This window comes from Anas platyrhynchos, chromosome 22 (assembly GCF_047663525.1).
Source record: "Anas platyrhynchos isolate ZD024472 breed Pekin duck chromosome 22, IASCAAS_PekinDuck_T2T, whole genome shotgun sequence".
In the NCBI taxonomy this organism is placed as follows: Eukaryota; Metazoa; Chordata; class Aves; order Anseriformes; family Anatidae; genus Anas; species Anas platyrhynchos.
In genome coordinates this window covers 5666529-5694358 of record NC_092608.1, presented here as the reverse complement: position 1 = coordinate 5694358, position 27830 = coordinate 5666529, and the positions used below count along the sequence as shown (strand labels likewise).

The following is a 27830-nucleotide window of genomic DNA, read 5'->3' as shown; positions in this document are numbered from 1 at the left end:
CTAGAGATTTATAACCTTTCAGGTTCTGTCCCACTTTGCTTTTTTTAATTCAGCTATTCATTGATTAGAGTCTGACAGGTATAAATTTTGTTTTCAGTGATTTAATATCTTCTGTTGAAAAAATATTCCCAGCCATCTGCAGCTCAGAACGTAACCCAGCAACTTGTTCTAACCAGCAGTCAGCCCTCCCTCCGCCTGCGTAACCTAATTCCCATTCCTTCCGCACAGAACAGATCACTCTTACGTATATGAGCAACAAGCTGTATTAAGTAGTACTTAAGATCACACTAAGCCGTTTACATAGAGGCATCTCTTGCTTTTCTGTCTCTCACTAGCTGGCCGAGGGCTTGTAGATATTTCTGACTCTCTTCATAGTCCAGGATTCTATCAATATTACGGGGACGACGTCCCTGCCTGGAAGGGAGGCCATGAGTTGTAGCAAAAGCAGAAACTGGTGGCTTTTCATAGGAAATGGTGTAGACACTCGTCATCATTCCAGCTTCTTTCTTGTGCCGTTTTTTCATCAGGTGCTCGAGCAGGCCGTAGTTGGTAGGTGGTTCTGAGACAAGAAATGGTTAAATGTTATGAATGATAAAATTAAATATTTGGTCCTGGTGTTGTTATTCCACAAGGGGCACGGGGAATGCTTGTACTATTCTGACAACAGATTAAGGACGGACTGAGATCTTTTTGTTCCCATGGCATGTGTGCATCCCTCTGGCTGGAGGGGAAAATCACTGCTAGGTATTGCTAGGAAAGCAGTAAAGATACAAATGTAGGAGTCTTGATTCTTCATAGTCTCTCTGGTAAGTATTAAAGAAATTACCAGAGGTGTATATATCACTTAAATTCAGAAACATACTAACACTCGGTGAATTCTCCTGCCAGTTACACCTCACAGGTCCCCTTGTTTTCAGCTGCTGTCTGGTATTATTGCATAGGTAAGAGCAATGTTTCCACTGAAGGTTTATCCTACACTGCTTCCCTGCAGTCATTAAGTGTAGTTACAAGGATAACATTTCCACTTTAGTGATCATAAAACTAAGCTACTGACTGGGTAAGAAAGCAGCTAAACTTCACTGGAAAATCCATTTTCAGACTGATTTTAAAAACAGAAGGGCTGGCTCTAAGTCTATATGTTCACCACTGCACCATTTTATGTTTGAATTAATAACAACAAAAGCTACCAAGAATGGGGAAATCTGATTTCTGAGGAATCCAGGCAAGCTTGCGTCCATTCCAGGTGCGGAGGGGAGGCAGCAGAGGGTCATAACCGTGTCTATTGTATTTATCGTCATACTCTGATACTAAATTTCGGCTTCTTGGTTCCTCGTGATGTGTGAAGAAGTGCTGTGCTGGCAGGCCCTGCAATGAGATGCACACGAAACCATGCCATTTGTCTCAGTGCATAGCATTCAGATGGCTTAGCATGTTTTTGAGTCCAACTGTGCTACCAGTGATACCACAAAATTTTGTAAATGCTTACGTTACTTTTACTTACAACTTAATCCCTGAAAATAAAGGCATTTGCCTTTAAAGGAAAGTAAATTTCCAGTTAAGAAACAACATCTGTACACTGTGAGATCTGATTTGTCTGATTTCAAGACATTCATCATACATTTGCAGGAACATTTAAGCCTGCAACTGAGAAGCTGATTTTCTCGTGCTGCTGGAATGTTGCATTGTGCATTAGCATTTCACATAGTCTCTAGCTGTCTGTCAGGAGAGAATGATCAGCATATCTGGGGATGGAGAAGTACATTAGAGGAAAGGACATTCTACCAAATGATACTTATGGGAAAAGTGTTATTCTGGGACTCATTTAAATGTAGTTCATTCGTATGAATTGGGGCTGTGCCAATCATCTTTTACCAGCAAGGTCTTACTAAAGCCCACAGAATGTCCTGAAGACATGATCCCCAGTCCTAGCTAGTAACATGCTGATTTTCTTTATGGACACTGGTTTCCCTACCAGGCAGATACTGGGTAAACAATCAGAAAGAACCAAGGAGTACATGCTGTTTGTCTGCCTAGAGGCATCCCACTTTAATCATGCCTACAAGGGAGCGCTTTGGATCCTGTAAAGTGGCCATAGAGCTGCAGTGCCTTCTTTTACACGTATACGTGTTTAGGGATATAAAACGTGACATAGGTAGTAGTTATAAATCATTGCTGTTATGGATTGTTAGCACACACAACCCTGCATCTGAATTTTTTTTTTACTTACCTCGTATTTCTTCCTCATGGTTCTTCTTACTGTTTGTTCTGGTTTGTGATCTGGGAAGCAAACGAAGTCTGTGCTGTATATGCTGTGGCCAAGTTTCCCAGTGGGTTTTATAAACTAGAGAGATATACAACACTCAGGGGATGGCAAATACAACCTGGTAATTACAGAACCTCTGTTCCAGAGCTACTTTTTTAATCTATGCATTTTAAAAGCACTTATTTGAAAGGAACTCTGCACCACAAACTTATCCGCAGATAATAAAATCAGCCGATGCAATCAGCCATTGTAAAATTCTGGACTGATTCTCTGGTGTAAATATAAGATGCAAGACAGCCCTTGAAAAATTATTCATGGTTTGGTGTTAAATACTGTCACCTGCCGTGTGAACTAACATCGGAAAAGGACAAATTAACCCATTTTTCTCTCTTTTTCCCAACTTCCTGACACAGCAGGCCAGGCTTTGCAATATATTGTCTAGCATTTTGCTCAAGTCCAGTTGGAAAAATACAAAGAAATGTTATGTCTTCTCTGGAAGACTGTTCCCTGTCTTATTTCTTCAGTTACAAAAGCTTTTTTTTAATATTCTCATTACTTTTCAGTTTATTTCACCCTCATTTATAATCTAGTGAAATACTTTATGGATTTCTTTTTTCTACATAATTTTTATACCCTTAAACTATGTAAACTATGTTCATCTTCTGAGATCACATCAGATTTCATAAATGTCAGGGGAAAAAAAAATAAAAAAATAAATAAAAAATCTAAAGGAAGTAATTTTAGTGGAGTCAGGAGAATTTGCCCTGATAGCTCCAATATTGAACCTAACTGGCATGTTTTAACAAAATTAAATGTGTAATGATAAAATTTTGTTCAGCTCCTAAGTAGGACATGCAATCTGTAGAGCAGCTCTGCTAGCAAAACATGCTTGTTTGCACAAATGAAACCAACATCCAAATTATCAAGGATCCTTTGATACTACTAATAAGTATCAACTTATGGAAGGGCAAAAGAAGCCTCTATTGTATAATACTGTTATATAATATTAAGTTGTACATATGGTTGCTGTATAGTTGTATATATGATTGTTGTATAGTTGTATATATTATTAAGTTTTATAGCAGTCTATAGCATTTTTAATTGGGAAACTTTGTATCTTGTGTGAACCACATCACATACACGGTGCTCAGACTTTGCTTCTGTCCTGACTTAGAGATAAGAAAGGCAGATCATCAAATGAATGAATGGAGGCCAAGCAAGATGCTTAATCTTCTCTCTTTTATTACTCTTCTGAGATGAGCCTGCACTCCAGCTCCCCCTGCAGCTGTGTACTGTTTGCAGAGAATTGATTTTGACCCATTCTATCCTTCTCTCACACTTCTTTCATGCTCTTACCCTTTTTCTCTCTTCCAGCCAGTTTCCAATGAGAACTCTAGTAGAGTATTTTGGTTCAATTTTCCACCAATCCCGTCCATCTTTAATAGATGCAATCATATTTCTTTGTCTCACCAGTGTTCCCCTCCCTGGCTGTTGAATAACTGTTCTTCCAGTTTTGTGGATGAAAGATTACTCAGTAATCCAGTGCTAAGACAAGGGCAGAGAGGGCTCTGCCTGCCACAGTGCTGGAAAGCATGGGAGATGTGCGAATCTGCTTAGCCTTAGAACCACTTGTGTTTGCTGTCCCCACAGTGACCTAACCACATTCTAGGCTGCATCATAATTCCAACTGAGTGAAACAGTGGCTCCTAACCCACTCAATTAAGGTATCTTTTTTTCTCTAATAGAGCTCACAATCAGAGCACTGTGATAAGTGATTTACTTGTTTACACCAACACACCACACACACCTGCACTACACCCAGTCTTTCTTCATAGATGCATAAACACATTTTATTTTAAACGAGTAGGATGAACCAGGATGTCCATTCAAAATAATGTTTTTATTTATTGACATAGCTAAAGATAAGAGCTTGCAGCATGGTACAAGCATGTATAACATTTGCATATTCCATGGTCCAACTAACAGCTGGAATGCGTTTCACATGAGCCTTGTTTATCATTGCTAATGGCCACCTTTGACTGACTACTCATCACCTGATATTAAATATCCTAAAAAGATATTTTTCTAGCTTGAGGCATGAACAGACTCGTGGAATCTAAGATGTTTACTATAAGCCTTTTAGGAAGTTAACAACGCTGTCCAATCCCCTTTTACCAGATGGAAATGACAACCCCGCATAATCATACAGACTTATGATTCCATGGAATCCATCCTCAAGGTGGTACCAGGTCACTCGAACTCCATTGTCCTCCAGTCTCTTCTTGTACAGCAAGCCGTCGTCCCTCAGCACATCATACTCACAAGTCAAGATGAAAGACTCTGGCAGCTGGTGAACAATAGCATCTTCAGCTAGCAGGGGACACAGGTTGGGCTCACAGAATCTTTTCACTGTCTCATAAACTTCAGCCACAAAATCAGTGGGCCTAAGTGGCTTCACACCTCTGACCTTAAATTTTTCAGGGATGTTGTCTGCACTCACCCACTTCCTGTACTTCAGCCTCATATCTGGAGGAATATGAGAGCCCTCCAAGACCTCTTGCATATGCGATGCATCCCCATTTAGGTATTGCAAAGCAAAAAAAGCAGCACGTTCTCGGAATAAGAGAGGGACTCCTCGATTTTGCTGATAGGAAGGTAAATTGAAGTCTAGCGCCTGAAGGCCTGGGTAGATCAAGATCTGAGAGCGTAGCTTGGGGAGGTCTGATCTTCCTGCCAGGGTCTGGCTAACGGCAGCTGCTAGATTGCCCCCTGCACTGTCCCCACAGACACTTATACGGGCAGGGTCCACCCCGTAGTGTTCTGTGTTCCTCATGAAGTGTATGGTAGCATTAAGACAGTCTTCATATGCAGCAGGGTATTTGTGTTCAGGAGCTAAACGGTACCTGATACATAAAGAGACAAGTATAGGAGAAGGAAATGTCATTAGTATTAATTTGGAAATGCTATCCTACAGTGCTTTGCAACCCTATTGTTTTGGGGTATTTTTCCTTCATGTCAGGATATTCATTACCTTCTAAGCAGGCATTTCTCAGCTAGTGATTGCAGATAAGTTGTAAATTGTGTGTTCAGTCACAAAGACACAGGAAAGTAGGATTGTCTTCTAATTAAGTAACTGAATGAGACATTGTAATTCATTCCTTAGTTGTGCTGAAACCCCCAGTGTATTCTTGACAAGATTATTTAATGATTTTGTGCCTCTGCTTTCTATGTGTAAGAATGGGATTAATATTGTGTGATTATTCTCTCTTTGTCTGTAAATTACAAGTGTTTGGAACATCTCACTGTATGTTTATGTTCAGCACAAAGAAGACTTTTTACCTAAGTTCTAAATTGGCTTTTTTAGATTTTCTTATTGTGGCAAATATTCCTATTGGAGTCTTTTCTGAGTATATCAGTGCATGAACAGTTAGGAGCTGTGAAATCACAGCTATCACTATTTGTCTCTTTATGTACTTTCTTGAATTCTTTAGATTTTTTTTTTCTGTAAAATATAACATCTCCAAAAACAGTGCAGCTCTACTGTGGCACCACAGCAACAATAATCTCTGAACAATAGAACTGGGTAAGGCTCACTTACTGAACAGATACAACTACTGATCCACTTTCTCTAGATATGTAGCGGCACACTTTTTCATAGGTATCTGGAAAAGAAATATTTTTATTAGTATTTTGCTAGTGACCTAATCTTTGAGACATCGAGGGAGTATGCATTTCTAGAAAGGTGTGTATTTCTTTTCAGACTTTCTCCAAAATCACACACTTAAACCTCCTCTCATTTCAATTTAATGAAAACATGAGAATATTCTTTGTACGTTATTATAATTCCTCCAGCACGTATCTTACCAAGACTTCCAAACACCCAGCCTCCTCCATGAAAGAAGATGATAGCTCTCCTTCGCCTGTGTGATACAGCTTTAGGCTGGTAAACCCTCACAGGTACTTCGTTAAACTGCAGATCCTGGATAAAGAGCTTTGGGTCTACCCTTAGTCTCCGTCCTTGTCGCACGTATCGGCCAAAAGTGATTTGACTGCAAAGCCCTGTCTTCTCCAAAATCCTTCCCTGTTAAAGGTAAAAGAAATTAAGGCTACTTAAAAAGTCTTGATTTAGCCAAGTTATAAAAACTCTGAGTCATATTTACCTTGAACTCCATTTGAGGAAAATTTCAAAGAAACACAAGGTTCACAAGACAAGAAGTGGTAATGTAAAACATTAATATTCTACAATAAAATGCAATCGTAACAATGTAATAAGTTAGAATACATGAGGACCACTCTTAGAAGATAATGGCTATGCAAGTATCTCCTAAACCCTTTCTAAATGGCTTCTTGTATTCTAAGTACTGCTAGGAGAGTTCGTTCTCATAGGTTGTTTAGTCCCTATTTTGCCTTCATAAACTCTTGGAAAACAGTGAGGAAACGTAACTCTGCAGTTGGTTTTCTTGGTAAGAATGTCCAGTTCTAAGAAAGTGAGAGATCTCGGGATAGAGTCAAAAAATTGTATTTCTTTTAAGAGTACCTAGGTTAGTTTTACCGAGGAGAACTACATTATATCGTATTAGCAATCATTGGAATCTTCCAGATCATCTTCTGAAGAATCAGATGTAAAAATCTAGGCTTCACTTACAGCAATTTGACCCCTGTTGTTTGATAAAAATAAAGCTCTTTAATTCAGGAAAAACAAATTTCCGAGTATCTCACTTCCTATAGAGTAAAGAAACCTACTTCTATTACTAAAATCCAGTGTCATTCTATTATCTTATTAGCAATTTGATATAGTGCATCCAAACTGGCCATCTAGGAATACACATTTTAATTGTCCGTTTTGCCCATCACACCTTTGTGCTCATTGATAACAACAATTAAATGGTGTATACAGAAACATCCTCATAAACTCTTAATTCATCATTGCATAAGCTAATACTGCTGAATTAGACCATAAAACTCAGTGGATTTGCAAATCTGTAGTGCTGAGATGTGCTGTGCAAGTTAGTTACTGCTTTTTATTTGCACAAGAGACTTACTGAACAAAATCAAGAAGCATCCTTTCCCAGTGCTGTTGTGATGAGCTCACTAACTAGAATATAAACTCGATGTGTTAAGTGAACAAGTAAAGAGAAGGCGGGAACAAAATTAACCGAGTTCATCAGTGCACTCAGTTACTAAACAATTTTAAATGCTTAATGAGAGTCCTTATCCATTGCCTTGTTGCCTTCTGGTAGGATGCAGGGGAGCTGGGGAGCAGGGTAAGTGCATTTCGGGAGGATGCGCAGGGTGTAAGAAGCCGTGCAGGAAAACAAGGTCTGCGTGCTCAGGAAGGGGGATGTCGGGGCTAACGGAGCGAGCTAAAGATTTTCCGAAAATCCGAAGGTGCCGCAAGTGACAGAGGAAGCGTTTCGGAGAGCTCTAATGCCGTTTATGCAATGCTGTAAAAGTGAGCCCAGGGATTAAGTAAAGCAGCCCTAACCGGATTTTGCACCAGAAATGTCAGCAACCGCAGGAGCGGCCGAAGGGGCTGCGGTTTCCCCCCCTGCCCCAGGAGCTGCCTTCCCCTGCGGGCACCTGGTGGGCGACCCCCGGCTCGGCTCCCGCTGGGTTCCGCCGGCCCCGCACGCTCCTCCGAGGAACCGGCTCGGGGTGCGGGGGGCCGGGGCGTGCCGGGGGGGGGGGGGCGGCTCCCGGGGCCGGGGCTGGGGGCGCCCGGGGGTCCCCGCAGCGCTCCGCGGGGCGGTCGCGGGACTCACCAGGGCCGCCGTGCCGAGGAGGACAGCCAGGACCAGGCGCAGCTTAGCGGGCTGGTTCACCCCGGGCGGGATCTCGTAGCTGGGCAGCCCGAGGAGCACCGTGCCCAGCACCAGCGCCGCCAGGGGCAGGAGCAGCAGCAGCAGCAGTAGCAGCGCCGCCAGCAGCGCCATGGCCCGGCGGCGGCCCCGCGGGGCTCCCCGGCCCGCGGCGGGGCCCGGCAGCGGCCGCTTCCCCCTCCGGACCCCCCCCGCCCCTGCAGGCCGGCGGCGTCACGGCCCCGTTTGTGACAGCTCCGCAAAGCCGCCGCCGGGGTCATGGTGCGGGCGGCCAGCGAGCACCGGGGGGCGGCCGCGCTGCTGGCGGCACACGGGCGTAATCTGGGTGCCGGGAGGCACGGCCTCAGCCGCGCGTCCCGGTGCTGAGCTGCACGTCCCGGTCCTGAGCCCTGCGTCCCGGTCCTGAGCTCGTTCGCCGAGAGCCTGAGCCTCTGCGGAGCCGCAGCCCGGCGGGGCACCCGCGCTCCTGCCCGCTCCGTCCTCAAATCGCTGCGAGCATCCCTTAAATTTAGGTTTTCGCTGTCCAAAGGCGGCCTGCTGGAAGGGCAAGGCAAGCACTGCAAAGAGGTGACAGCTCAGATTTCATGAATAATGACTCTTACCCACTGGCTATGCTAGCTTTTCAATTACGTCTTTCATAAAAAGGTTCTCTGCTACGAGCAGGTACCACTGATAAATGTGCTTCAACAGACAGACCCATAATTGCTCAGGAATTTTAGCTGTTATTAAAAGAAGAACCTTACTCTGGTGAATTTCAGGAGAAAGCTTTCAACGTCACCTCTGTGTACACCCAGGGAAATCTGAAATATAGCATTTGTTCTGTAAAGACTAGGGAAATCAGAGATTTTATGATTTGCTTTTTCTTTTTTTTTTTTTTAATAGGATTTTCTTTTCCTCAGTCTTAAGATTTTGAATACATTCACCTCTGTTTCTCATTGCTTTCATCAGCAGAGTACAATAAAGCGTGAAATCAAGTGATGCAGCACTGCCTTGTCCTCTAATGAAAACTCAAAACATGGAGAAAAGTCACAGCACAGGGAACCTCACTCTGAAATAACATGAGAATATTTTGGTTCACATTTTCTCTCTCTTTAAGCTCAGCCTTTTACAATACACTGATCAGGAGCCCAGTTCCCTGATTGATACTGTCCTTCTAAAACCTGTCCTTAAGTGCTCCCTCTCAACCAATATCTCTTGCCCTAAGCTTCTGAGGGCATAGTGGAGACATCCCAATATGAACTAGGAGTTTATAGAGCCATGGTAATTTCAAAATCAGGGCTGGCCTTACTTGCTTTCAAGAAGGTGACCCAAATTAACACAGGCCTTCTACAGCTACTCTTCTTGCAGATGTGGTTCTGCAATGCCCACTGTATACATTGAATCTCCTTGCAGAGACTTTGATCTCTTCCTCTTTTTCTGTAGCTTTCCTCTAACTTCCCTCCAGCTCACTATGTACGTAACTTGCGTTTTTTATCTAAATAGGATAAAGTCATTCTTTGTAGCTTATCAAATGAACATCACAAAGATCCTGGCTGTAATTCACAGGAGTTATTAAATCGAAATCATTCCATGAAAAATGTTTACATGGACATAAATCATCTTTTAATTAAACACAAGTAATCAATCACATGCTGTTTTGATGGGAAATTGAAAAATAGCCTGTGGAAAATGCTAAAACCATAAAGGCTAAGCTCTCAATAGTCTCACAAGGACAAAGACCACTGTTCAGATGGGATTTGAAGTTCACTAATTTCAAAATTGGTATTTTTTACATCAAGGGGTATCATGTTTTTGCTGACAATTACTATCCAAGATTTGGGAACTTCCACTGATTTTCTTAGATAGAGAAACATTACCAAAGAAAGTTGTTTCTACAGGCCCTTTATAAATTTAACAACGCTGTCCAGTCCTCTTTTTGCAGAAGGAAATTTCAAAATTTGATAACCATATAGGCTCATGATTCCATGGAATCCATCCTCAAGGTGGTACCAGGTCACTCGAACTCCATTGTCCTCCAGTCTCTTCTTGTACAGCAAGCCGTCGTCCCTCAGCACATCATACTCACAAGTCAAGATGAAAGACTCTGGCAGCTGCTGAATAACAGCATCTTCAGCTAGCAAGGGACACAGGCTGGGTTCAAATTTCCTCTTAAATTCCTCAAAAATTTCAGCCTTGAATTCACGAGGTTTGTGTGGTCTGTAGCCTCTGGCCTTAAATTTTTCAGGGATGTTGTCTGCACTCACCCACTTCCTGTACTTCAGCCTTATATCTGGAGGAATATGAGAGCCCTCCAAGAGCTCTTCCATATGTGATGCATCCCCATTTAGGTACTGCAAAGCAAAAAAAGCAGCACGTTCTCGGAATAAGAGAGGGACTCCTCGATTTTGCTGATAGGAAGGTAAATTGAAGTCCAGCGCCTGAAGGCCTGGGTAGATCAAGATCTGAGCGCGTAGCTTGGGGAGGTCTGATCTTCCTGCCAGGGTCTGGCTAACGGCAGCTGCTAGATTGCCCCCTGCACTGTCCCCACAGACACTTATACGGGTAGGGTCCACCCCGTAGTGCTCAGTGTTCCTCATGAAGTGTATGGCAGCATTAAGACAGTCTTCATACGCAGCAGGGTATTTGTGTTCAGGAGCTAAACGGTACCTAAAACAAAGGAAACAAGAAGAGTAAGAGATGGAACAGTCTTAACTATAAATACAATTTTCCTAGCATCCTGCATTTCGTCATAACTTGCAATATTTTTTGTTCAGCAAAAAACAATGAAATACTCTGATAATCATGTATTTCTCCAGCAATTTATCACAGATAAGTTGCAAGGACATAGCATCACTGTGAACTTTTTCTTAGAAGAACCCTGAGTAGAACATGAGTGATACAAGTTCATTGTGATCTTCTGGTGTAGAGTGCATCTTCCTTGTGGATAATGTAATTTAATCAGGCTGCACCTCACCTTCACTTAGTGTATGTCTTTGAGAATTATTAAATTTTATTTTTCTTTATTTAAGCAATTGAGGCAGTTTTATTTTTCTGTCTTACCAGTTTTATATATTACCATTTGACTGTGTTAGAAACCTCACTGTAGTATATATCTAACTAAACAGATTACTGAACCACTGCCTTCCAGGTTTGTTCATTAGTCATTTAGCTCCTTAGAAAACTCTTCTAAGAAGCATTCCTCCTTTTCGTGTGGTGCCAGCATAGTTCTGCGTTGTGCTGAGGGATACCTGAAGGTTACGAGCGGGTCTGTTTGCAGTCTCTCTGCATCAGCAGAGAAGGAGAAAAGCCATATATACATATATATACGTACTTCAGAAGGGGAGTGTGGACTGAACTCACCCCACAGACACCACCACCGACTCGCTTTTTTTGGCGATGTATCGGCAGATGTTCTCATGGGAGTCTGCAAGAGGTGGCAGTGCGTTAGCTGCTGAGGCTCGGGGGGGACAGCGGCCGCCTTGTCCCACCCTGGCCGTGCCCCCCCGGCCCCTCACCCCCTCTCACAGCCCCTCTCGCAGCCCCTTCCCTCCCCTTCTCCCTTTTCCCCTCAGCCCCTTCCCTCCCCGCCAGGCGGGCAGCCCCGCTCCGCCCGCAGCCCTCCGCTGCCGAGCCTAACGGGGAAGCTGCGCCAGATTCCAGCCCAGGGTGCCGGGGAGGAGAAATTCGTCCCCCTCACACCTCAAGAAGCCGGCGGCGGCAGCTCAGGGCTGCGTTGGGGGCCGCCAACGCCCCGAGGCGCCCTACCGATGCTGCAGTACAGCCAGCCGCCGCCGTGGAAGAAGATGGCGCCCGGCCTCAGGCCGGCAGATGGCGCCCGGGGCCGGTAGAGCCTCACCGGCACCCGGCCAAACCGCGCGTCCACCAGCGAGAGCTGCGGGTCCGGCCCCAGCTTCCTCCCGGAGCGCATGTAGCGGGTGAAGGCGATCTTCGTGCACACCCCCAGCTTCTCCAAAATCAGCCCCTGTTCGGAGAGAGGGAGGAGAGGCGGGCTGAGCGCGGGGCGCCCCCCCCCCCCTCCTCCCCGGGGCAGCGGGCGGCCGCCTGAGGGGAGGCTGCCGCGCTGCCGAGCCCGGCCGCCGGGCAGGTTGCCGTGAGGGGAGACCCTGCGCCTGCCTTCCCCCGGCCGCTGCGGGGGCATCCAGGCTTCGTGGTAGCGGGATTCAGCCTCCTCCGGAGCCGCTCGCCGCTACCCTCGCCTTTGGCGGCTGCTCCGGCTGGGTCCTCAGCAGAAAGTCTGTCACGGGAGAAGATGGAGCCGTGGCGGTCCCCTGCGAGGCTGCGGGCCTGGGGGAGCGGGGTTGCTTTGGCACCGCGCGCCTGAGCAGGTAGGCCCACGCGTTGACCCCATGCCCTGTCAGGCAACAAGCTGTGGGGAAGAAGCCTGGGTGTTCCCTTCTCAGTGTCACCAAGTCCTACGGCTTCGTACCAGCCTCCCACCACTTACCACCTTCCAGCCCAGATGTCATCCCTCCAAGGTTTCCCAGGAGTCTCTTGTTTTAGCTGCTTAAAAAGCACCTGGCCGCCTACCAGCGTTACTGGAAAGCCCCATGAATGCCCCGAAAACATCGCCTGTGCTTAGCGAAAACAAAAATCAAAGCCATTTTGCTGTTAATAAATAATTCATTTAAATTGAGATAGGAGAGCTCAGCAGATACTGTTCGGGCTCATGGTTGGCTTCACCCTTAAGTTAATAGGGAAATCCTGAATGAAACTATCTGAGGTCTGATAGAAATGCTTCTGAAAAACTGCCCTCTGAAGCTAACAACCAAAATAAAAAAGAAAAAATAAAAATAAAAAGAAAGCTTTCATTTAAGTGTTAATGCTGCTAGCAGGATCCAGCTAATTATATATATAACGTGACCAAAAAAAAAAAAAAACTAAATCCCACTTCTGGCAGAAATAACGGCAAAGTAACTCACCACAGCAGATGTACTAATCATAAAAGCAAGGACAATTCGAAGCTTTCCAGGATGATTCACTCCAGGAGGGATACTGACATTGGGGTAGTCAGACTGAATTGTTGTCCTAATTGCTGTTATGAATGAAGCAGTAAAAATCACCAGCAGTATCACTGACAGTATATAAAAAAATGCCATTTCACTTAACAAAAGATGAGGTGTCTCTATGCCTATCTTTGATTTAGTTTTCTCAGATAACGTGGACTCTTAGAGCAGTCCAAGTTCAAACAAGTTCCTCCAGCTGTCACGCTTAAAAGTCCTTGGAGATGTTGCGCAAGGTGCCAGCATGCATCACATTGGAGAAGAGGCAGAAGAAAACGTGTTTAATTTCCTGTTTAGTGTCTTGTTAATTGTGGGATTGATAAAGGGCGTGGTAGACTACATGGCATTCTTGGATTGTGGATATGTGTTGCTGTTTACAAGAGGAGCAAGCCAACTAACGTAGAGGTTAACTTGTCTCTTGCGTATGATCTGCAGCCACAACAGACTGCTTCTTGTGTTATAGACATTCTTTAAGTAGTTTGGAGTATATAGTCTTAACAAGGGCATTTAAAAAGGAAAAAAGCTGGCTAACATGGGCTCTACAAAAGTAAATGTGTTGACCTTGTTTTGTTCTTAGAGTATTTAAATATTGAAACAAGCTTATCAACGCACTCGTATGTCTGATAAATGTAGGAACATACTTAGAGCATTTCAAAGGTCCTCCATTGCTCTCTGCACAAAGCTGTTAACAGAGGAACGCTGTCAGGGGTGGTTGCGGTTTTGACTCCATTTTTGCAAGTCTAAAATACCAGTTGCCCAGCCCATGGAAATTTTATGGAAGATGGTGAGTGGGACTCTTAGGGTTGGAAGCTATGTGCAACATATAGCAAAGGCACTGATTTATAGTATTGTCGTATCAGTACCTTTCTCCTTAGCTGAAACGCACTTAGTCTTCTAGGAAGGATAAAAGCATAGATCATAATTGAATGAAATGGGTCAGACCAGATGTTGATTTAAAATTTTACAGCATCTTTAATATTTACAGAGAAAGTAGCAAGAGCCTAGTCCAAATAGATCATTAAAATAGAGACTGCATATGGAACATTTCAAATCACGCTAAACTAAACTTTCACAACATTCTTTAAATATACTTCTGGAGTGATCACGCTGGCATAATTACTCTGAAACTGTCCTATCTAAACCTCTTACATGGATTTTAGGAGCACGCATGAACGCAGAAAATTGGTAATTATTATGGAAAGAAAAAAATTTGTTTCTATAAGCTTTTTAGGAAGTTCACAATATTGTTGAGACCCCTTTCTCCAGATGAGAAGGACATCCAGTCACTGTTAGAAAAGCTGATGATTCCATGGAATCCATCCTCAAGGTGGTACCAGGTCACTCGAACTCCATTGTCCTCCAGTCTCTTCTTGTACAGCAAGCCGTCGTCCCTCAGCACATCATACTCACAAGTCAAGATGAAAGACTCTGGCAGCTGCTGAATAACAGCATCTTCAGCTAGCAAGGGACACAGGCTGGGCTCACAGAATCTTTTCATTGTCTCATAAACTGCAGTTGGACAGTCAAGTAGCACATGTGGTTTGTAGCCTCTGGCCTTAAATTTTTCAGGGATGTTGTCTGCACTCACCCACTTCATATAATTTAATTTAATATCTACAGGAATATGAGAGCCCTCTAAGACCTCTTCAATATGTGATGCATCCCCATTTAGGTACAGCAAAGCAAAAAAAGCAGAACGTTCTCGGAATAAGAGAGGGACTCTCTGATTTTGCTGATAGGAAGGCAAATTGAAGTCCAGTGCCTGAAGGTGTGGGTAGATCAAGATCTGAGCACGTAGCTTGGGGAGGTCTGATCTTCCTGCCAGGGTCTGGCTAACGGCAGCTGCTAGATTGCCCCCTGCACTGTCCCCACAGACACTTATACGGGCAGGGTCCACCCCGTAGTGCTCTGTGTTCCTCATGAAGTGTATGGCAGCATTAAGACAGTCTTCATACGCAGCAGGGTATTTGTGTTCAGGAGCTAAGCGGTACCTGTTAACGCAGAAGGAGACAACAAAAGAAAGAGAAGAAAATGTTGTTAATTTTAAACGTATTGCTGAAAATACTGATTCTTGCAACCAGCAATACATGGATTGCCTTAGAATTTTCCCTTTCTCCATAGGTTTTCTTAAATAAACTGTGAGTAGTAGCTTCAGGTAGTAGAGGTTAATTTGTCAGGACCATCATCAATTTTTGTGGCATTGCTCAGGTATTGAACAACACAGGACTACTCAGCTGCTAATTAAGTCCAGGTTTTATGGGCAGTTGTTTAATCAGTTTATGCTTCACCTTCACATGTGTCAAGTAGCAATGAGAGTATTTCCTTTCTATGTCTTTCTTGCTCCAACTCTATCATCATCATCCAAATAGCTGTTAGTATATTGATGATAATATTAGCTTGTCATTCATGTAATGCTCCTGTAAGCAGCAAGTATTTTCTTTGAACGAGGGTTAAGTAGAATATTTGACTTACTGTCTGTTTACTATCAATTTTTAGGTGGGAATTAAAAGCATGTCCTTCTTTTTCCAGTTAAATATTCATAAGCATTATTTGTGATTTGATCAGACAGTAAAAACTGAGTCAGTCTTTGGTGGTTTCAAACAAGAGCAGAGGAAATTTGCAAAAGCACATGCCTGACAAGTCCTTTGGAAATATCTACTGGGAATGGTTGTTGCTATGATCAGGCTAGCTATAAGGTGCTATTCACAGTGTAGGAAATAATCTCTTAAAATATGGCATAAGAAAAGACTCACCCAACAGATACAACCACTGAGTCACTTTCTCGGGCAAGCAAGCGGCATAGGTTTTCGTGAGTGTCTGAAAGAAACAGTCTCATTTGTGTTTTTGTTTTGGTATTATTTTTCTTTTGTTGTTGATTTTTCCCCCCTCAACAGTGCTGATGTCCATTGTGTATGACAAAGAATTGCAAAAGAAAAATACTGTCTACTTTTCTTTGACCCTTCCAACATAGCTCTGCAGATCTTTTTTACCCCCTTATCTTCCCTTTTCACTGTCTGTTTGCAGTTTGTTTTTTTGTCTCATATCTCGTTGTTCTTCTCTTTAAGAGAAGTCAGATAATGCATAGCAGATGCCTTCTTCTGAAAGCTTCTGTGGTTATACTCAAATTCTATAACTGCTACAGGTCAAGCAACAATCAACTTTACCATTTATGATGAGGTCGCTTTTTAAACTGAATTATAGTAATTTTTCTGATAGTTATCTTACCAACACTTCCAAGTGTCCATCCTCCTCCATGGAAAAACATAACTCCCCTCCTTTGGCTGGAAGTTGGAGCCTTAGGCTGATAGATCCTTACAGGCACATTCCCAAAACACAGGTCCTTGATGAAGAGCTTCTGGTCTGCTCCCGGAGTCCTTACACCTTGCATGTACCGGACAAAGTTAATCTCACTGCAGATCCCAATCTTTTCCAAAATCTTTCCCTGTTCAAAGGCAAAAAGAATAGGGAATTCACTCAGAAGATTTTGTATTTTCCCAAGTAAAGGAACTGCAATGTCAGCATACTCGTGATATCTAAGTCACGTCTTTTAGGAGAATCATTAAATATTTGAGTAGTTTTACAGGTGCAGTACAACTGAACAAGTAACAGTAGCATCGGGAGAGGTCACATGAAAAGCCATGTTCACCACAGAGCCTAATCCCAAGGCAATCCAGCATTAACAAAGACTGGTGAAGTATATCCCTTCGCTTTCTCAGCAGGTCCTTTACCTGCCATTGAAAATGAGTTTGGTTTTCATTTGCTGTTCTGTCTTTGCTCTCTGAGAAGGTGGGAAAACATAGTGAAAGATAACAGTTCTGGTGATGAGTTAAGATAAGAATGTATTTGATAACTGCCTTTTGATTCATCTCAGGAATATTGACTGGTGTTTGCAATATATTTGCAGGAAGTTCCTGAGGTATTTAGTAAGCCTGAGCACCTGCTCCTTCTTTAAGCCAGTGATACTCACACCAGGCACTTAAGGGTGAAAACAACCCAACTGAGAACTATAGGTCCCAGGTAACGTTACAAAAACAAAACAAAACCAAAAAGCCCTTAACTTCTTTTTTTAAATACTCTATTTACTCATTTAAAACTCTTCAAGCTCTTATTACACATTAGGGGTTTCCCATCAAAGACTGCCATGTTTCTGTGGATTGTCAGTACCGTGTTATTGCTCAATATACATGTACCTACCTGTGAAAGGCGTTTTATTCATCACTGACTGGCTGTTTATAGCTCTTCTCCATATTTGATTTTGAGGCTGAAGAAACTAACAAGCTTTGTACGTACTGATTTTAATTTTCTATAGAAACTAGTCTTAGTATTTCTGGTTCTATACAAACATGGTGAAATGATTTATTCTATTGTAATTTGCTGTTTTCCAAACAGAAATGGAATAACTACAAAGTTGTTCTCACCTTAACATTGAACTTGTTTATTTTTTTTTGTGTGTGTGTGGTGTTTTTTTTCATACTGTGTTATGTTGCAGCAGGTCTAGTTTATGGTACGAATGGGCAGTGTACATATGGTACAAAAAGAGCTGCCTTTTTCAACTGCTGGATTGAAGTCAGTGTTTTCTGATTACAACTTGTGTTGAGACAAAGCATGAGAATATACATGCTGGAATTCTTTAGTGTGATCCACTGTAATCTAGAATATTCCCAACTGATATATATGTATATATATATACACACACATATATGTCTGTGTGTGTATATATGATGTAATTTTAAAAGAATATGTCTCTTTTAGAGGTGCTATAGTAATTTATGGAGTTCGTGCACAACTTCTCACATATTCCTAGCCCTCCTATCAGCAAGCTTGAAAGCATGGCCCAAAGACATCTATCATTACATGAAAATATTCCTGATTCAATGAGATCCTTTGCTAGCAGAGATCACCAAAAGTTGGGTGCTGGTAAGAGCTTTAACTCTTGTTAGCTTCCCACTCTTTTACATGCCAGTTCACCCTAAGAAGTCAGGCTGGCCAGAACTCTTCATTCCCATCAAAACAAGCCTGCTTAGCTGCTCAGAAGTTACGAAAATGGGTTCAGGGTAGTTGAATTTCTGCTGGACTTTGAGTTTCTATTGGACTTTGTTACCTGATGTTGTCACTTCTTTGACAAAGAGCAACGACTTTCCCCAAAACCAGCCCTGGCAAGTTCAGTTACTAATTTAATCTTCAGAATAACTACAGAACTCCTCACCCCTAACTCCAAGCAAGCTTGAAAGCATGGCCCAAAGACATCAGATATATTGTGAGCCTAGGTTGGAAATAGTTTCTATTGCATTTCCATTAACCATTCTTAATCAAATTACTAGGTTAGCACAATTTGTTTTAGAGGCACAGTCACGCTTTCAGACCCTTGTGTTAGCCAGTGCTCCCATATTGCCTAGTGTAAGAGCAAGGCAGAATCTGATTGCAATAACGTAGTGTAATATAAAGAATCTGGTAAAGGTTTCTTTAACAAAACCGAGCTTCTAACTGCAGCTTACAGCATGATAGCCGTGCCCTGCTTTCCTCTCTGAAAATTGATTCAAGCAAGGCTCTATGACTGCATCAAGTTCCAAATTTACAGATTCACCATTCTTCCCACAGAAATCATATGCAGTTAGTTAACTTACCACCACAGCTATGCATATTAAAATAATATGAATGATTCGGAGCTTCACAGGTTGATTCATTCCAGGAGGAATTTCAGAGTTGGAGACATCAAAATTAATTGCCCCCATGATCAACAATATAAATCCAGCAACAAAAACTGCCAGGAATAACACCAGTATAGTGTAAATAGCTGCCATTATGCTGAGCAGTAGACAAAGTGATCTGAAATGTCTTTGATTTGACTTTCCCAGATATCTTTGCCTGGTTACTTCCTGATTCTCAGATACCTTTGTTCGTCACAGGGCTGTTCTAGTGGGGAAAAAAAAGAAAAAAAAAAGAAAAAAACCTTTCTCCTCCCCTTTGCAAATACATTAGTATGTATCTTTCACTTTCCCACTCCCTCTCTCCCCACTCCCGTTATTTCACAAAAGATAAACTGTTTCAAGTCCTGAATTCTGTTAAAAAGCTACTCCAGCAACATTTCAGAATTTTTGCAAAAAAAAAAAAAAAAAAAAACAGTCCTTAGCTGGCAGAAGGACTGCATTAATGTTAAGATAATTAGAAGTGGAAAAGGGACACAGGACATTCATATGCCTTGAGTTTTTGACACTATAAAGTACATTGCAGAAGAGTTTGTCTGAGGTTATGCAGAGATGGGAGCCTACATGGGACAAATAACACTTTAAATGGATAGACGGATTGTCACCACTGCTGTTTTGGTAAGATGCACTTACAAAATTATGAAATTACAGCAGAATCTCAGCTGTTTAGTATTTGTGTTTTCTTCTAAAAAATATGTTTCTAATTAGCTATTTCAAAGGAATTAAGAAATCTAATCAATGCATCTCAGTATACAGATGCCCAATTTTAAAACATTACTGTTAAAAATTCTTATTTTTTAAGTTTGTCATTACAAACTTACAATAGAAACAGGGAATTGTTCCCTGTTACTTTTGAATAGACTTGGTGTGTTTTAAGTAATCCAAGATTAAGAATCTATTTTGGCTCCAATAAAAATAAGCTGTTGAATAAAGAATACAGAATGCCAGAGAAGTTCAAAATTTCTTGGCAGCAGCCTTGAGTACATCAGTTTCAGCAGTTCCTGACGGGAAAAAGCTCCATGTAACATAATTTATCTTAAAATAAAAATCCCTCACAAATTTCCAGGTGAGAGTGCAGGCTTGTTCTTGCCAAGAAGTTAAGCAGCTCCAGCCTTCCTGTTGTAATTGTGCATCAGTCCTGATACCACACAGAACAAAACTACAGACATCTCATGGTTGTTAGAAGGGTCAGCTTTTTGCCTTGAATTCAAACTGAGATACTTCAGTCTACACTGACTAGATGAGAAATTAGCTCGTATTCTTTAGGACATAGTTCAGAAAATTGGAAATGAAATTAAGTGGATATCTTTTAACCTCACCGTAACTTCAGTATTATATCAGCCTTTCCAGAAAAGCCATGCTTTTTTTTTTTTTTTTTTTTTGGTCTAACAAAGAATTTCCATCCTTCTACTACAATTTTATTGTGGTGCTGCCTTTTTAAACTCCTCTTGCCTAGCTCTCCTCAGGCTTAGCTCTCTGGAGCGCAACTTGAAGAATGCTTCCTATTGACATCAGCTACAAAGACTACACTGCAATTAGCCCCATCCTCCATTTCTTAACACACAATTACAGTTGGTTTTAAGCTTCTCCAACCTCTCTGGAATTATCACAGCCTGTGTAAGGAGTTTGGTCACTTGTTCTTTCTCTTTCCTCTCTGATCTTTTCTAGTGTCTATTTTCCTACTTTCATGTCTTCATCATTGTTAACGCAAAGAAATTTCACAGCTTTATAGTTCTTTGGCCAGCTTTTCCTGCTTGTTTTTTTTTTTGTGTGTGTGTGTGTGTCTTGTTAAAAAGTTAGCTGAAAACAGAAGTTCTCTTTGTTAGGAGTAGTGCTTTATTTTTTCCCCTTAGGGCAGGGTGGAAATTTTAGTTTAAATAAATGTTTATGGTTTAGTTTCTTCTTTTTTATATTGTTATTCTAATTAATTTATTTCCTGGAACAAGGAGCTGTTTGTCACAACTTGTAATTTATTTGAATAAATAGTTAATATATACTGACAATATGTGAACTGAACTCCTTTAGAAAATGTGCTGAAAGATCAGTGACCAGGCTTTTAACTTCTAGTGGGTCAGGCAAAGCGAGCAGAACAGGATTAGAAAAACAACCTGGGAAGCTGAGTTTAGACTCATGGTCAGGTTACTTCATATTAGGTAAACCTCAGGAAGTCAGTATGCTTTCCCATATGAGCAAAAGGTAAGTCATAAAATGACTTCGTTAGTCAGAAATGAAGTAGTTTCAAGTCATGCTGCTTTATGCTGTACTTGCTGCAGAGTAGAATTTGTTAATGGAGAGCTGCAGTTGTTTAAATGACACTTGAGGTTTAGCTGTGGATCTGAGTCTGCAGCTCTTCAAACAACTAGGATGTGAGAACATTGTCGAAATCGCAGTTTTGCAGGAAAATGAAAGAAGTTAAATTCTAACTTCATTAGGCAGCCATAATAATTTTTTCAGTTAAACTGTAATGATGGGGAAGAGTACCATGATGTTTTAGTTAGAAAGCTTTATAGAAAGTAACATTTTTTCATTATTTTTTTCTAGTGAGAAGTTGAGTGTTTTTTAGATCAGATGCTCATCGTAAAATACTCTGAAATGGAAGCACCTGTTTTGTTTAAAAAAAAAAAAAATGAAAAACACAACCTAAGACTGATTTTAAAAAAATCCTATCCAGTGGTGCTTCTGGAGTTGTATTGTTTCTACAGTCAGGTGACTATACACGGTAGTTTTCAACAGACTGATTCTTTGATAAGTTTATTATTGTGCACTGAGTTGACTCTGCCTGTGTTGCATTCCTTCTTTCACCAAGAAGAGTTTACTTAGGTTTATTACCGAGTACGGTTTATTACTGAGTTTAGCAAATTTATCTTACTCTTTCAACGGATTATTTTGAATTGCTAGTTTTTATTGTTGTTATTGATGAAAGCATTACAAAGTTGCCGTGACATTACAGCTTCTTGATAAGATAATGTTCTGCTTCTCTACCTTCATACAACTGTGAACTCTTTTAATAAACACATATGATAAGCGTAAAATAATCTTGAAAGAGTACCAGAAGGGAAAGAAGGTTCATCTCTGCACTCCCCTAACACGTGCACGTTTATTGAAGTGTAGGGATTCCATTTTAAGAATCAAGTTCCGAAACAAAATATCATTTCTCAAGTTCCAAACAAAATCAAACCTGTAGTAGTTCCAGTGGAGAAAGTCTGTCCCAGACAGACACCTGTATTTCAAGAAAAGCGTAGTCTTTGTGCAAGCTAACCCTAGAAATTAAAATGTGTAGCAGCAGTTTCACTATCTGACATGGGACTCCACAGAACCTCAGAGATACTGTGCTCCATCTGGTACCGTTACCATCTCTGAGCTCCCACAAGGGTCCAAGTAGCTCCCAGCTGTTGTCTTCAGCATTTCTGGGCTGCAAAAGAAGCTTCAGGAAGAGATGTTCTTGTTTGCCTTGAATGTGTGCCAGCTGTGCCGAGGTACTAGAACTGCTGGAGGTGAAGTGAAACAGTGCCAGGTGCTTGATTTTATTTGTGTTTTTGTAATAATGTTTTCTAGAATGCTGATGTTTTAAATAATCTTACCACTTGTTTGAGAGTAACAGGAGAAATGAGAAAGTACTAAATACACTTCCTCATGCAGTCAAAATAGAAAACAAATCGAACATGCTTGCATTCTTTTCCAAGTATACATTCACCACGGATAATGTAAGACTTGCACCATTTTTCTGAAAAATACGGTTATAGACTGTTTATATAATTCACAGTGTTATCAATTATCTTTTTTCCAGATAAAAAGGAAAAAATCCCATAGCCAAAAAAGGCTAAAATTCCATGAAAACCACTCTCAGAATGATACCAGGTTACTTGAATGCCATTGTCCTCTAATCGCTTCTTGTATAACAGTCCATCATCTCTAAGCACGTCAAACTCGCAGGTCACAATGTAGGATTCAGGGAGCTGGCAAATAATTGAGTCTTCGGCTAAAAGGGGGGAAAATGTTATTGCTAACAGTTCCTTGACTGCTTCATGGACTTCATGTTTGTATGAAGTGGATTTCTGTGGTATGTAGCCTCTAATCTTAAATTCATCAGGAATATTGTCAGCACTTATCCATTTTTTATATTTCAGTTTCATAATCTCAGGAACATGGCAATTTTGTAGGATGTCTTCAAGAAATGATGGTTTTCTATTAAGATAACGAAAACAGAAGTAGATAACTAGCTTCCGATACAACATGGGGATTCTAGCATTCTGCTGATAGGAAGGCAAATGAAAATCTAGCCCCTGTAGTCCTGGGTAAAGTAAGACCTGTGCGCGTATTTTTGGGAGATCCCTTTTATTTACCAGTATTTGGCAAATAACCGTAGCAAAATTAGCTCCGCAACTGTCACCGCTAATGATGATGAGAGCAGGATCCACGTGATACTCTTCTAAATTCCTCATAAAGTATAAGGTAGCATTGAGACAGTCAAAATATTGCCCTGGATATGGGTGTTCAGGAGCCAAACGATAACTGAAATGTCAAAGACATTGTGGTTATTGTCAAAGTAATTATAATTATTTAATTTGCATTGTTCTTGGTTGATGGGTATGGTAGTTAGGTAGGCCGTTTTATCTAAATTTTGAAGTTTATGTTTGTTTTTAGGTCCATGTAGACTGGAAACACAAAGTAATGGTGTACAGCTATTTTAGAATACTTGGCCTGTAAGCACATTTCTAAATTAAATTAAAGGCTAAAGCCAGAAATGGGGAACACCATCCAAAATAGTAAATATTTCCAACATATTTTTCAGAAATATTTCAGTTGTAAGCTGTGTTACCATAAATATTTCTATGTAAAAGCAGCACTTACCCAACAGACACAACCACTGAGTTACATTTTTTGGCAATATAGCGGCATATTCTTTCAAAGGCTCCTAAAGACAAAGTTTATCAGAAATTATGTTTTAGAAAGGCAAAAAAAAAGTCACTGAGTACCTCAGCCTTCTCAATATCCAGGTAACCAGGTCTCCCGTTTCCTTCCCAAAAGGGCCCACAATTTCCCTAGTCATCCCTTTGTCGCTGTTACACCTACAGAAGCCTTTCTTGTTGCCCATGACATCCCTGGCCAGATGTAATTCTACCAGGGCTTGAGCTTTCCTAACTGATCAGAATGTTTCTTTGTATTCCTCCCTCCCCAGATACCTGTCCTTTCTTCCACGCTCTGTAGGCTGGGATGGTTCTGTAGACTTTCTGTAGGCATTCAGTGTTTCTGTCTTAATCCATCTTTGGCAGTCTGAAGAGACTTAGTATATTCACTTATTCTTTGTAAGAAGCATTTTCATCATCTACACAGCCTCTCACTGACTCTTTTTGGTACTGTTAGATCCCATTTGAAGTATGGGAACCCGAACTCTAAGCAGTATGCAGTATTTAAATACATCGTGGGTTTATTGAAGCTGCATAAAGAGGTTTCCTGTTTTGTCCTATCTTCCTTTCCTAATAAAAAATCATGGCACTTTATTTTCTTTTTGACTGCTACTGTGCTCTACGTCAACATTTTCAGGCAATTTTCTAACATAATTGCAAAATCATCTTCCTGCAAAGTAGTTAGTCATTGTTTTATCTATAATGTTAGGGTGTTCTGCCCATCTGTTTGACTTCTGCTCTCCATTTCACCTACCATTTTATTACCTAATCCTCTGACATCTTAAAGGCAGTCTGCACTTTTTCAGCCAGCCACTACCTGCACTGCAGGAGTTATCTTATCACCTCTCAACTGCTTTTCTGTGTTTGTATAGCACTGGTTAGCACTGGTCCCAGTGCAGATCCTTATGGGAATCTCACAGGAACCTCCTAAAAGCTATCCTATTTCCACCTTGTAGTCAGTTTTTATCAAGTAAAGGATCATCACTCAGGTGTCATGGGTGTGTAGCCTCTTTAAGAGAGCCTTTTGGGAATCAAAGTTTTATCAACTCAGTTTCCTTTATTCATTTATTCGCTGACTCGTATGAAAAGCTTAAATTGATTCATGAAGAATAGCTTCATTTTATATAAGTTGCATGGATTTTAAGGAGTAATTCATATTTATCTGCTCAACAATTCTGTTCGCATTGTAGCTTCTGCTAATTTGCCAGTTCCGGACTTCAGGCTTTCTAGTCTGCAAGTCCTTTTAAAAACGTGTCATTATGTTAGTTGTTTTCCTGTTATCAAATATGATGGGGAATTCAAGTGAAAGGTCACATGCAGATATAGTCAATGTATAGGTATGGGTATTATATTAAGCCATGACATATTATGATACAGCGCCTTTAATGTGCAGATTATGCAATGGCAACTTTGTTTTGAAAAACAACTGTCCGACTTTATGGTAGTTTTTTCTTCCAGTGAAAGGAATTCACTGTTCGTTTAAATCATGGAAGCTTGTATCTCGAGTCCTCACCACTACCCAATCTAGCTCTAGAACTAGAAGCATCACAGTTGGTGTCAGCCTGGCCCTCCACCCAGACTACATGCTGTGCAGTGAAATGAGGGCAAACTATTTCTGCCACAGTGCAGAATGGGACCTAAATTATTATAAGCTTTTGTTTCTACATGATGCTGAACCAAGCCAAGTAGGCTCACAACCTCAGTTGTGGGGAACTGAAGTCTGTCCAACACTGTGCAAGTGGAGACTTACCCTTTGAATCAGTAAAGGATTCAAAACCCACAGACTTCCCTGTATGACCCTTGGAATGACATTCGGATTTCCATGCTAGGTGCCTTGGCTTCCAAGAAAAGCCCACGTAGATTTGGTTGCTCAAAAAGAGATCCAGAACAGTTAAGAGGCTGAGTAGGTAGCCACTGAGACAATCAAAGAGTTGTCTCCCTTTCTGAACAAGAAATCATTTATTTTATGCAGTAGAATCACAAGAATCAAACTCCCCTAAACTGGTTTTATTTTTAATGCTCATGTATTAAAGCATATGTATGCTTCATTTTGATTCTTGGATTCTTAAAGTAAGACAGCAAAAGCACCAGAGAAAAGACTGACACATATCTGAAGGGTAAAGGTTTAGATTTGATTTTAGAAATAGAACTTGCTGATTTCTTACTAATGCTCCCAAATGTGCCAGCGCCTCCATGAAAATACAGTATTCCTCTTCTTTTGCCAGTAGGTGGCCACTTAGGCTGATAAATCCTCAAAGGTACCCCATCTACTTTGAGATCCTTGATAAGAAGTTTTGAATCTCTGCATGGTGGTATTCCATCCAGCACAAATCGCAATACGGTTAAATCACCGCAGACCCCTAGCTTCTCCAAAATCTTTCCCTGTTGAAAAGAAAGAATTCAGCAAATTAGCATGAAAGGTTCCAACTCTCTTTAGTTAAAATAATAATAATAATAATCTTGGGATTATTTTACTGTATTGTATTTCAAGAGGTACTGGAGACAGTGCTTCCTTCAGTGGAGTTATGGTGGCTGTTGAGAAATCTTTGAATTGGTTTGATTGAATTGAGTGTCACTGAAGATTGCCAAAAAGAAACACAGCAAACCCCATTTTGCATAAGCAGTTGTCCTCTTGATCATTATCTATGCTTGCATGTTTCTTTTTGTGAATCTGAAAAATAATTACAAATGTATTTAAGCTGAAAATATGGGGGAAAGGAGTAAAATAAGTTTTGATTTGGAAATAAGTGTCATAAGCAACTATGGGCGGCGTGAAGGTGGTGAAAGAGGGTTAGATGTTAAATTATAGATGGAGCCCTGCTAAAATGTATGGGAGTTGTAGGCTCATTATGTACACAAACACCAGCGGTTGCTTTTACTTCTTAAAGCTATGATGAAGAGGGCAACATTTTAGAAAGTATTTTATTATCTTCTGTATTAAAGATACTATATATTTTGTAAGAAAAAATACAAAGAAAGTTTAATTGCCCAGAGAAGAAGTTTTTGAAGCTTAGAGGAAAACAAAAAACTATATTCAAGCTACAACATAATATCTTAAATTTAAAATCAACCGTTTTGAAGTCAATGTCAAAAGACTGTGGTATTTGTAGGGGAAAATGTCCAGACTCTTAAGAGGATTCAGTGGTCACTTTTAGCCCAAGGAAATTCCTGGTTTAAGACTAACGTATGTAGATCTAGAATGTGATGTAACACACTCACTAACAACTTTTTTACGTTGGTTCTTTTTCCTCTCTACAAATCTGTACAAAGTTCCTATGACACTGGAAGTGCCACATGACTTAGAAGATGGGATGAACAAGTTCCAGAATTTTTGAATCTGAAGGTCTCCCATTTTTACTTTTTTTTTTTTTTTTCCATAATAATTAATTTCTGCTTTCAGTTTGGAAGAAATTTGTCTTTATATTATGGAGTAGATATATTGGATATATGTTACATTCATGTGAGTAAATACACACACTGACACACATGCATTTTTAAAGAATGAGAAAAACCCAAACATATTGTTCATAAATACGGCTATATCCTACTTTCTGAACTAGCCACATAAGAAATTATATCATTTGGTTCATTTATCAGTGCTTACAGGTTTCAGGCGGGTGAATTGCTGCTGCCACTTTACTGTTTTTTTCTTATGCCATTATGTTCCAGCTCCCAAGCATCATACCAAAACAAAAAAGAAATCCCCAGTATTAAGAAAGTGAACTTACCGAAATCATGGTTGTAATCATCACGGAATGGTAAAACCGAAGCTTTAGAGGTTGGTCAATTCCAGGTGGCATTTTTGAATTGAAAAAGTCATATAATAACCCCGCCAGGAACAGTGCTGGTATTATAACAGGAGAGAAGAAAGCCATTCCAATTATTGCTAAACCTGTATAGATGAATGCCATTTCTCTTCCATGGAAATGAACTCCAAAAAAACCTGTTCTATCTAAAGCCTCGTTTTTCAAGTGTTTCTCATGTGTCTGTCTTCACAGGAGACTAAGCACTCGGTTTATAAGCAGAAATAAGTTTATTAATGTTGCAATACTCTGATACTCTCCACCCTTCTTTGCTAATGATATTATTGGCAACACTTCCTTACACTGAAAAAAAAAGGAGGAGGGGGAGATGTT

At 40.9% G+C, this 27830-nt stretch overlaps 5 protein-coding genes across 7 annotated transcripts; all 5 read right to left on the bottom strand.

Annotated features, from left to right (window-relative positions):
* Positions 1–247: 247 nt before the first annotated feature.
* On the bottom strand, positions 248–3881 carry CFAP107 (cilia and flagella associated protein 107). Its single transcript, XM_027443346.3, has 4 exons — positions 3620–3881; positions 2228–2341; positions 1188–1365; positions 248–559 (listed from the first exon to the last, which is right to left on the bottom strand). The coding sequence occupies exons 1-4, from the start codon at positions 3716–3718 to the stop codon at positions 297–299; spliced, it is 654 nt and encodes a 217-aa protein (XP_027299147.3). The 5' UTR covers positions 3719–3881; the 3' UTR covers positions 248–296.
* A 263-nt stretch (positions 3882–4144) lies between these two features.
* On the bottom strand, positions 4145–8943 carry LOC113839714 (arylacetamide deacetylase-like 4). Its single transcript, XM_027443337.3, has 4 exons — positions 8026–8943; positions 6128–6344; positions 5862–5925; positions 4145–5166 (listed from the first exon to the last, which is right to left on the bottom strand). The coding sequence occupies exons 1-4, from the start codon at positions 8194–8196 to the stop codon at positions 4392–4394; spliced, it is 1227 nt and encodes a 408-aa protein (XP_027299138.1). The 5' UTR covers positions 8197–8943; the 3' UTR covers positions 4145–4391.
* Positions 8944–9661: 718 nt separating this feature from the next.
* Positions 9662–13879, bottom strand: LOC113839715 (arylacetamide deacetylase-like 4). 2 transcript variants are annotated; one of them, XM_027443338.3, is made up of 4 exons: positions 13002–13879; positions 11827–12043; positions 11422–11485; positions 9662–10728 (listed from the first exon to the last, which is right to left on the bottom strand). In XM_027443338.3, exons 1-4 carry the CDS (start codon positions 13176–13178, stop codon positions 9954–9956), a joined length of 1233 nt encoding a protein of 410 aa, XP_027299139.1. In that variant the 5' UTR covers positions 13179–13879; the 3' UTR covers positions 9662–9953. The 2 variants fall into 2 exon arrangements, with proteins under 2 accessions (XP_027299139.1, XP_038022710.1); XM_038166782.2 differs by lacking the exon at positions 13002–13879 and adding an exon at positions 12527–12952.
* A 151-nt stretch (positions 13880–14030) lies between these two features.
* LOC119713441 (arylacetamide deacetylase-like 4) lies at positions 14031–19100 on the bottom strand. Of its 2 annotated transcripts, none has more exons than XM_038166780.2 (4): positions 18707–19100; positions 16308–16524; positions 15836–15899; positions 14031–15073 (listed from the first exon to the last, which is right to left on the bottom strand). In XM_038166780.2, the coding sequence occupies exons 1-4, from the start codon at positions 18881–18883 to the stop codon at positions 14299–14301; spliced, it is 1233 nt and encodes a 410-aa protein (XP_038022708.1). In that variant the 5' UTR covers positions 18884–19100; the 3' UTR covers positions 14031–14298. The 2 variants fall into 2 exon arrangements, with proteins under 2 accessions (XP_038022708.1, XP_038022709.2); XM_038166781.2 differs by lacking the exon at positions 18707–19100 and adding an exon at positions 16811–17416.
* Positions 19101–20541: 1441 nt separating this feature from the next.
* LOC101794746 (arylacetamide deacetylase-like 4) lies at positions 20542–27830 on the bottom strand. The gene is made up of 4 exons (XM_072026964.1): positions 27423–27830; positions 25860–26076; positions 23639–23702; positions 20542–23299 (listed from the first exon to the last, which is right to left on the bottom strand). The coding sequence occupies exons 1-4, from the start codon at positions 27603–27605 to the stop codon at positions 22525–22527; spliced, it is 1239 nt and encodes a 412-aa protein (XP_071883065.1). The 5' UTR covers positions 27606–27830; the 3' UTR covers positions 20542–22524.

Bases quoted from the DNA above. Each gene is read 5' to 3' on its own strand.
- CFAP107 (XM_027443346.3), bottom strand. From the start codon at position 3,718: ATGATTGCATCTATTAAAGATGGACGGGATTGGTGGAAAATTGAACCA. The intron at 2,342-3,619 runs GTAAGAGCATGA...ATATCTCTCTAG, and splicing joins GGCTGGAAGAGAGAAAAAGG to TTTATAAAACCCACTGGGAA. The intron at 560-1,187 runs GTAGCTTTTGTT...TTCTTGTCTCAG, and splicing joins ATCAGATTTCCCCATTCTTG to AACCACCTACCAACTACGGC.
- LOC113839714 (XM_027443337.3), bottom strand. From the start codon at position 8,196: ATGGCGCTGCTGGCGGCGCTGCTACTGCTGCTGCTGCTGCTCCTGCCC. The intron at 6,345-8,025 runs GTGAGTCCCGCG...TACCTTTAACAG, and splicing joins TCCTCGGCACGGCGGCCCTG to GGAAGGATTTTGGAGAAGAC. The intron at 5,167-5,861 runs GTAAGTGAGCCT...TTTATGTATCAG, and splicing joins TCAGTAGTTGTATCTGTTCA to GTACCGTTTAGCTCCTGAAC.
- LOC113839715 (XM_027443338.3), bottom strand. From the start codon at position 13,178: ATGGCATTTTTTTATATACTGTCAGTGATACTGCTGGTGATTTTTACT. The intron at 12,044-13,001 runs GTGAGTTACTTT...CTCTCCGAACAG, and splicing joins TGATTAGTACATCTGCTGTG to GGGCTGATTTTGGAGAAGCT. The intron at 11,486-11,826 runs GTAGGGCGCCTC...CACCTCTTGCAG, and splicing joins CTGGCTGTACTGCAGCATCG to ACTCCCATGAGAACATCTGC.
- LOC119713441 (XM_038166780.2), bottom strand. From the start codon at position 18,883: ATGGCAGCTATTTACACTATACTGGTGTTATTCCTGGCAGTTTTTGTT. The intron at 16,525-18,706 runs GTAAGTTAACTA...GCCTTTGAACAG, and splicing joins TAATATGCATAGCTGTGGTG to GGAAAGATTTTGGAAAAGAT. The intron at 15,074-15,835 runs GTGAGTCTTTTC...CTGCGTTAACAG, and splicing joins TCAGTGGTTGTATCTGTTGG to GTACCGCTTAGCTCCTGAAC.
- LOC101794746 (XM_072026964.1), bottom strand. From the start codon at position 27,605: ATGGCATTCATCTATACAGGTTTAGCAATAATTGGAATGGCTTTCTTC. The intron at 26,077-27,422 runs GTAAGTTCACTT...TCTTTTCAACAG, and splicing joins TGATTACAACCATGATTTCG to GGAAAGATTTTGGAGAAGCT. The intron at 23,300-23,638 runs GTAAGTGCTGCT...TTGACATTTCAG, and splicing joins TCAGTGGTTGTGTCTGTTGG to TTATCGTTTGGCTCCTGAAC.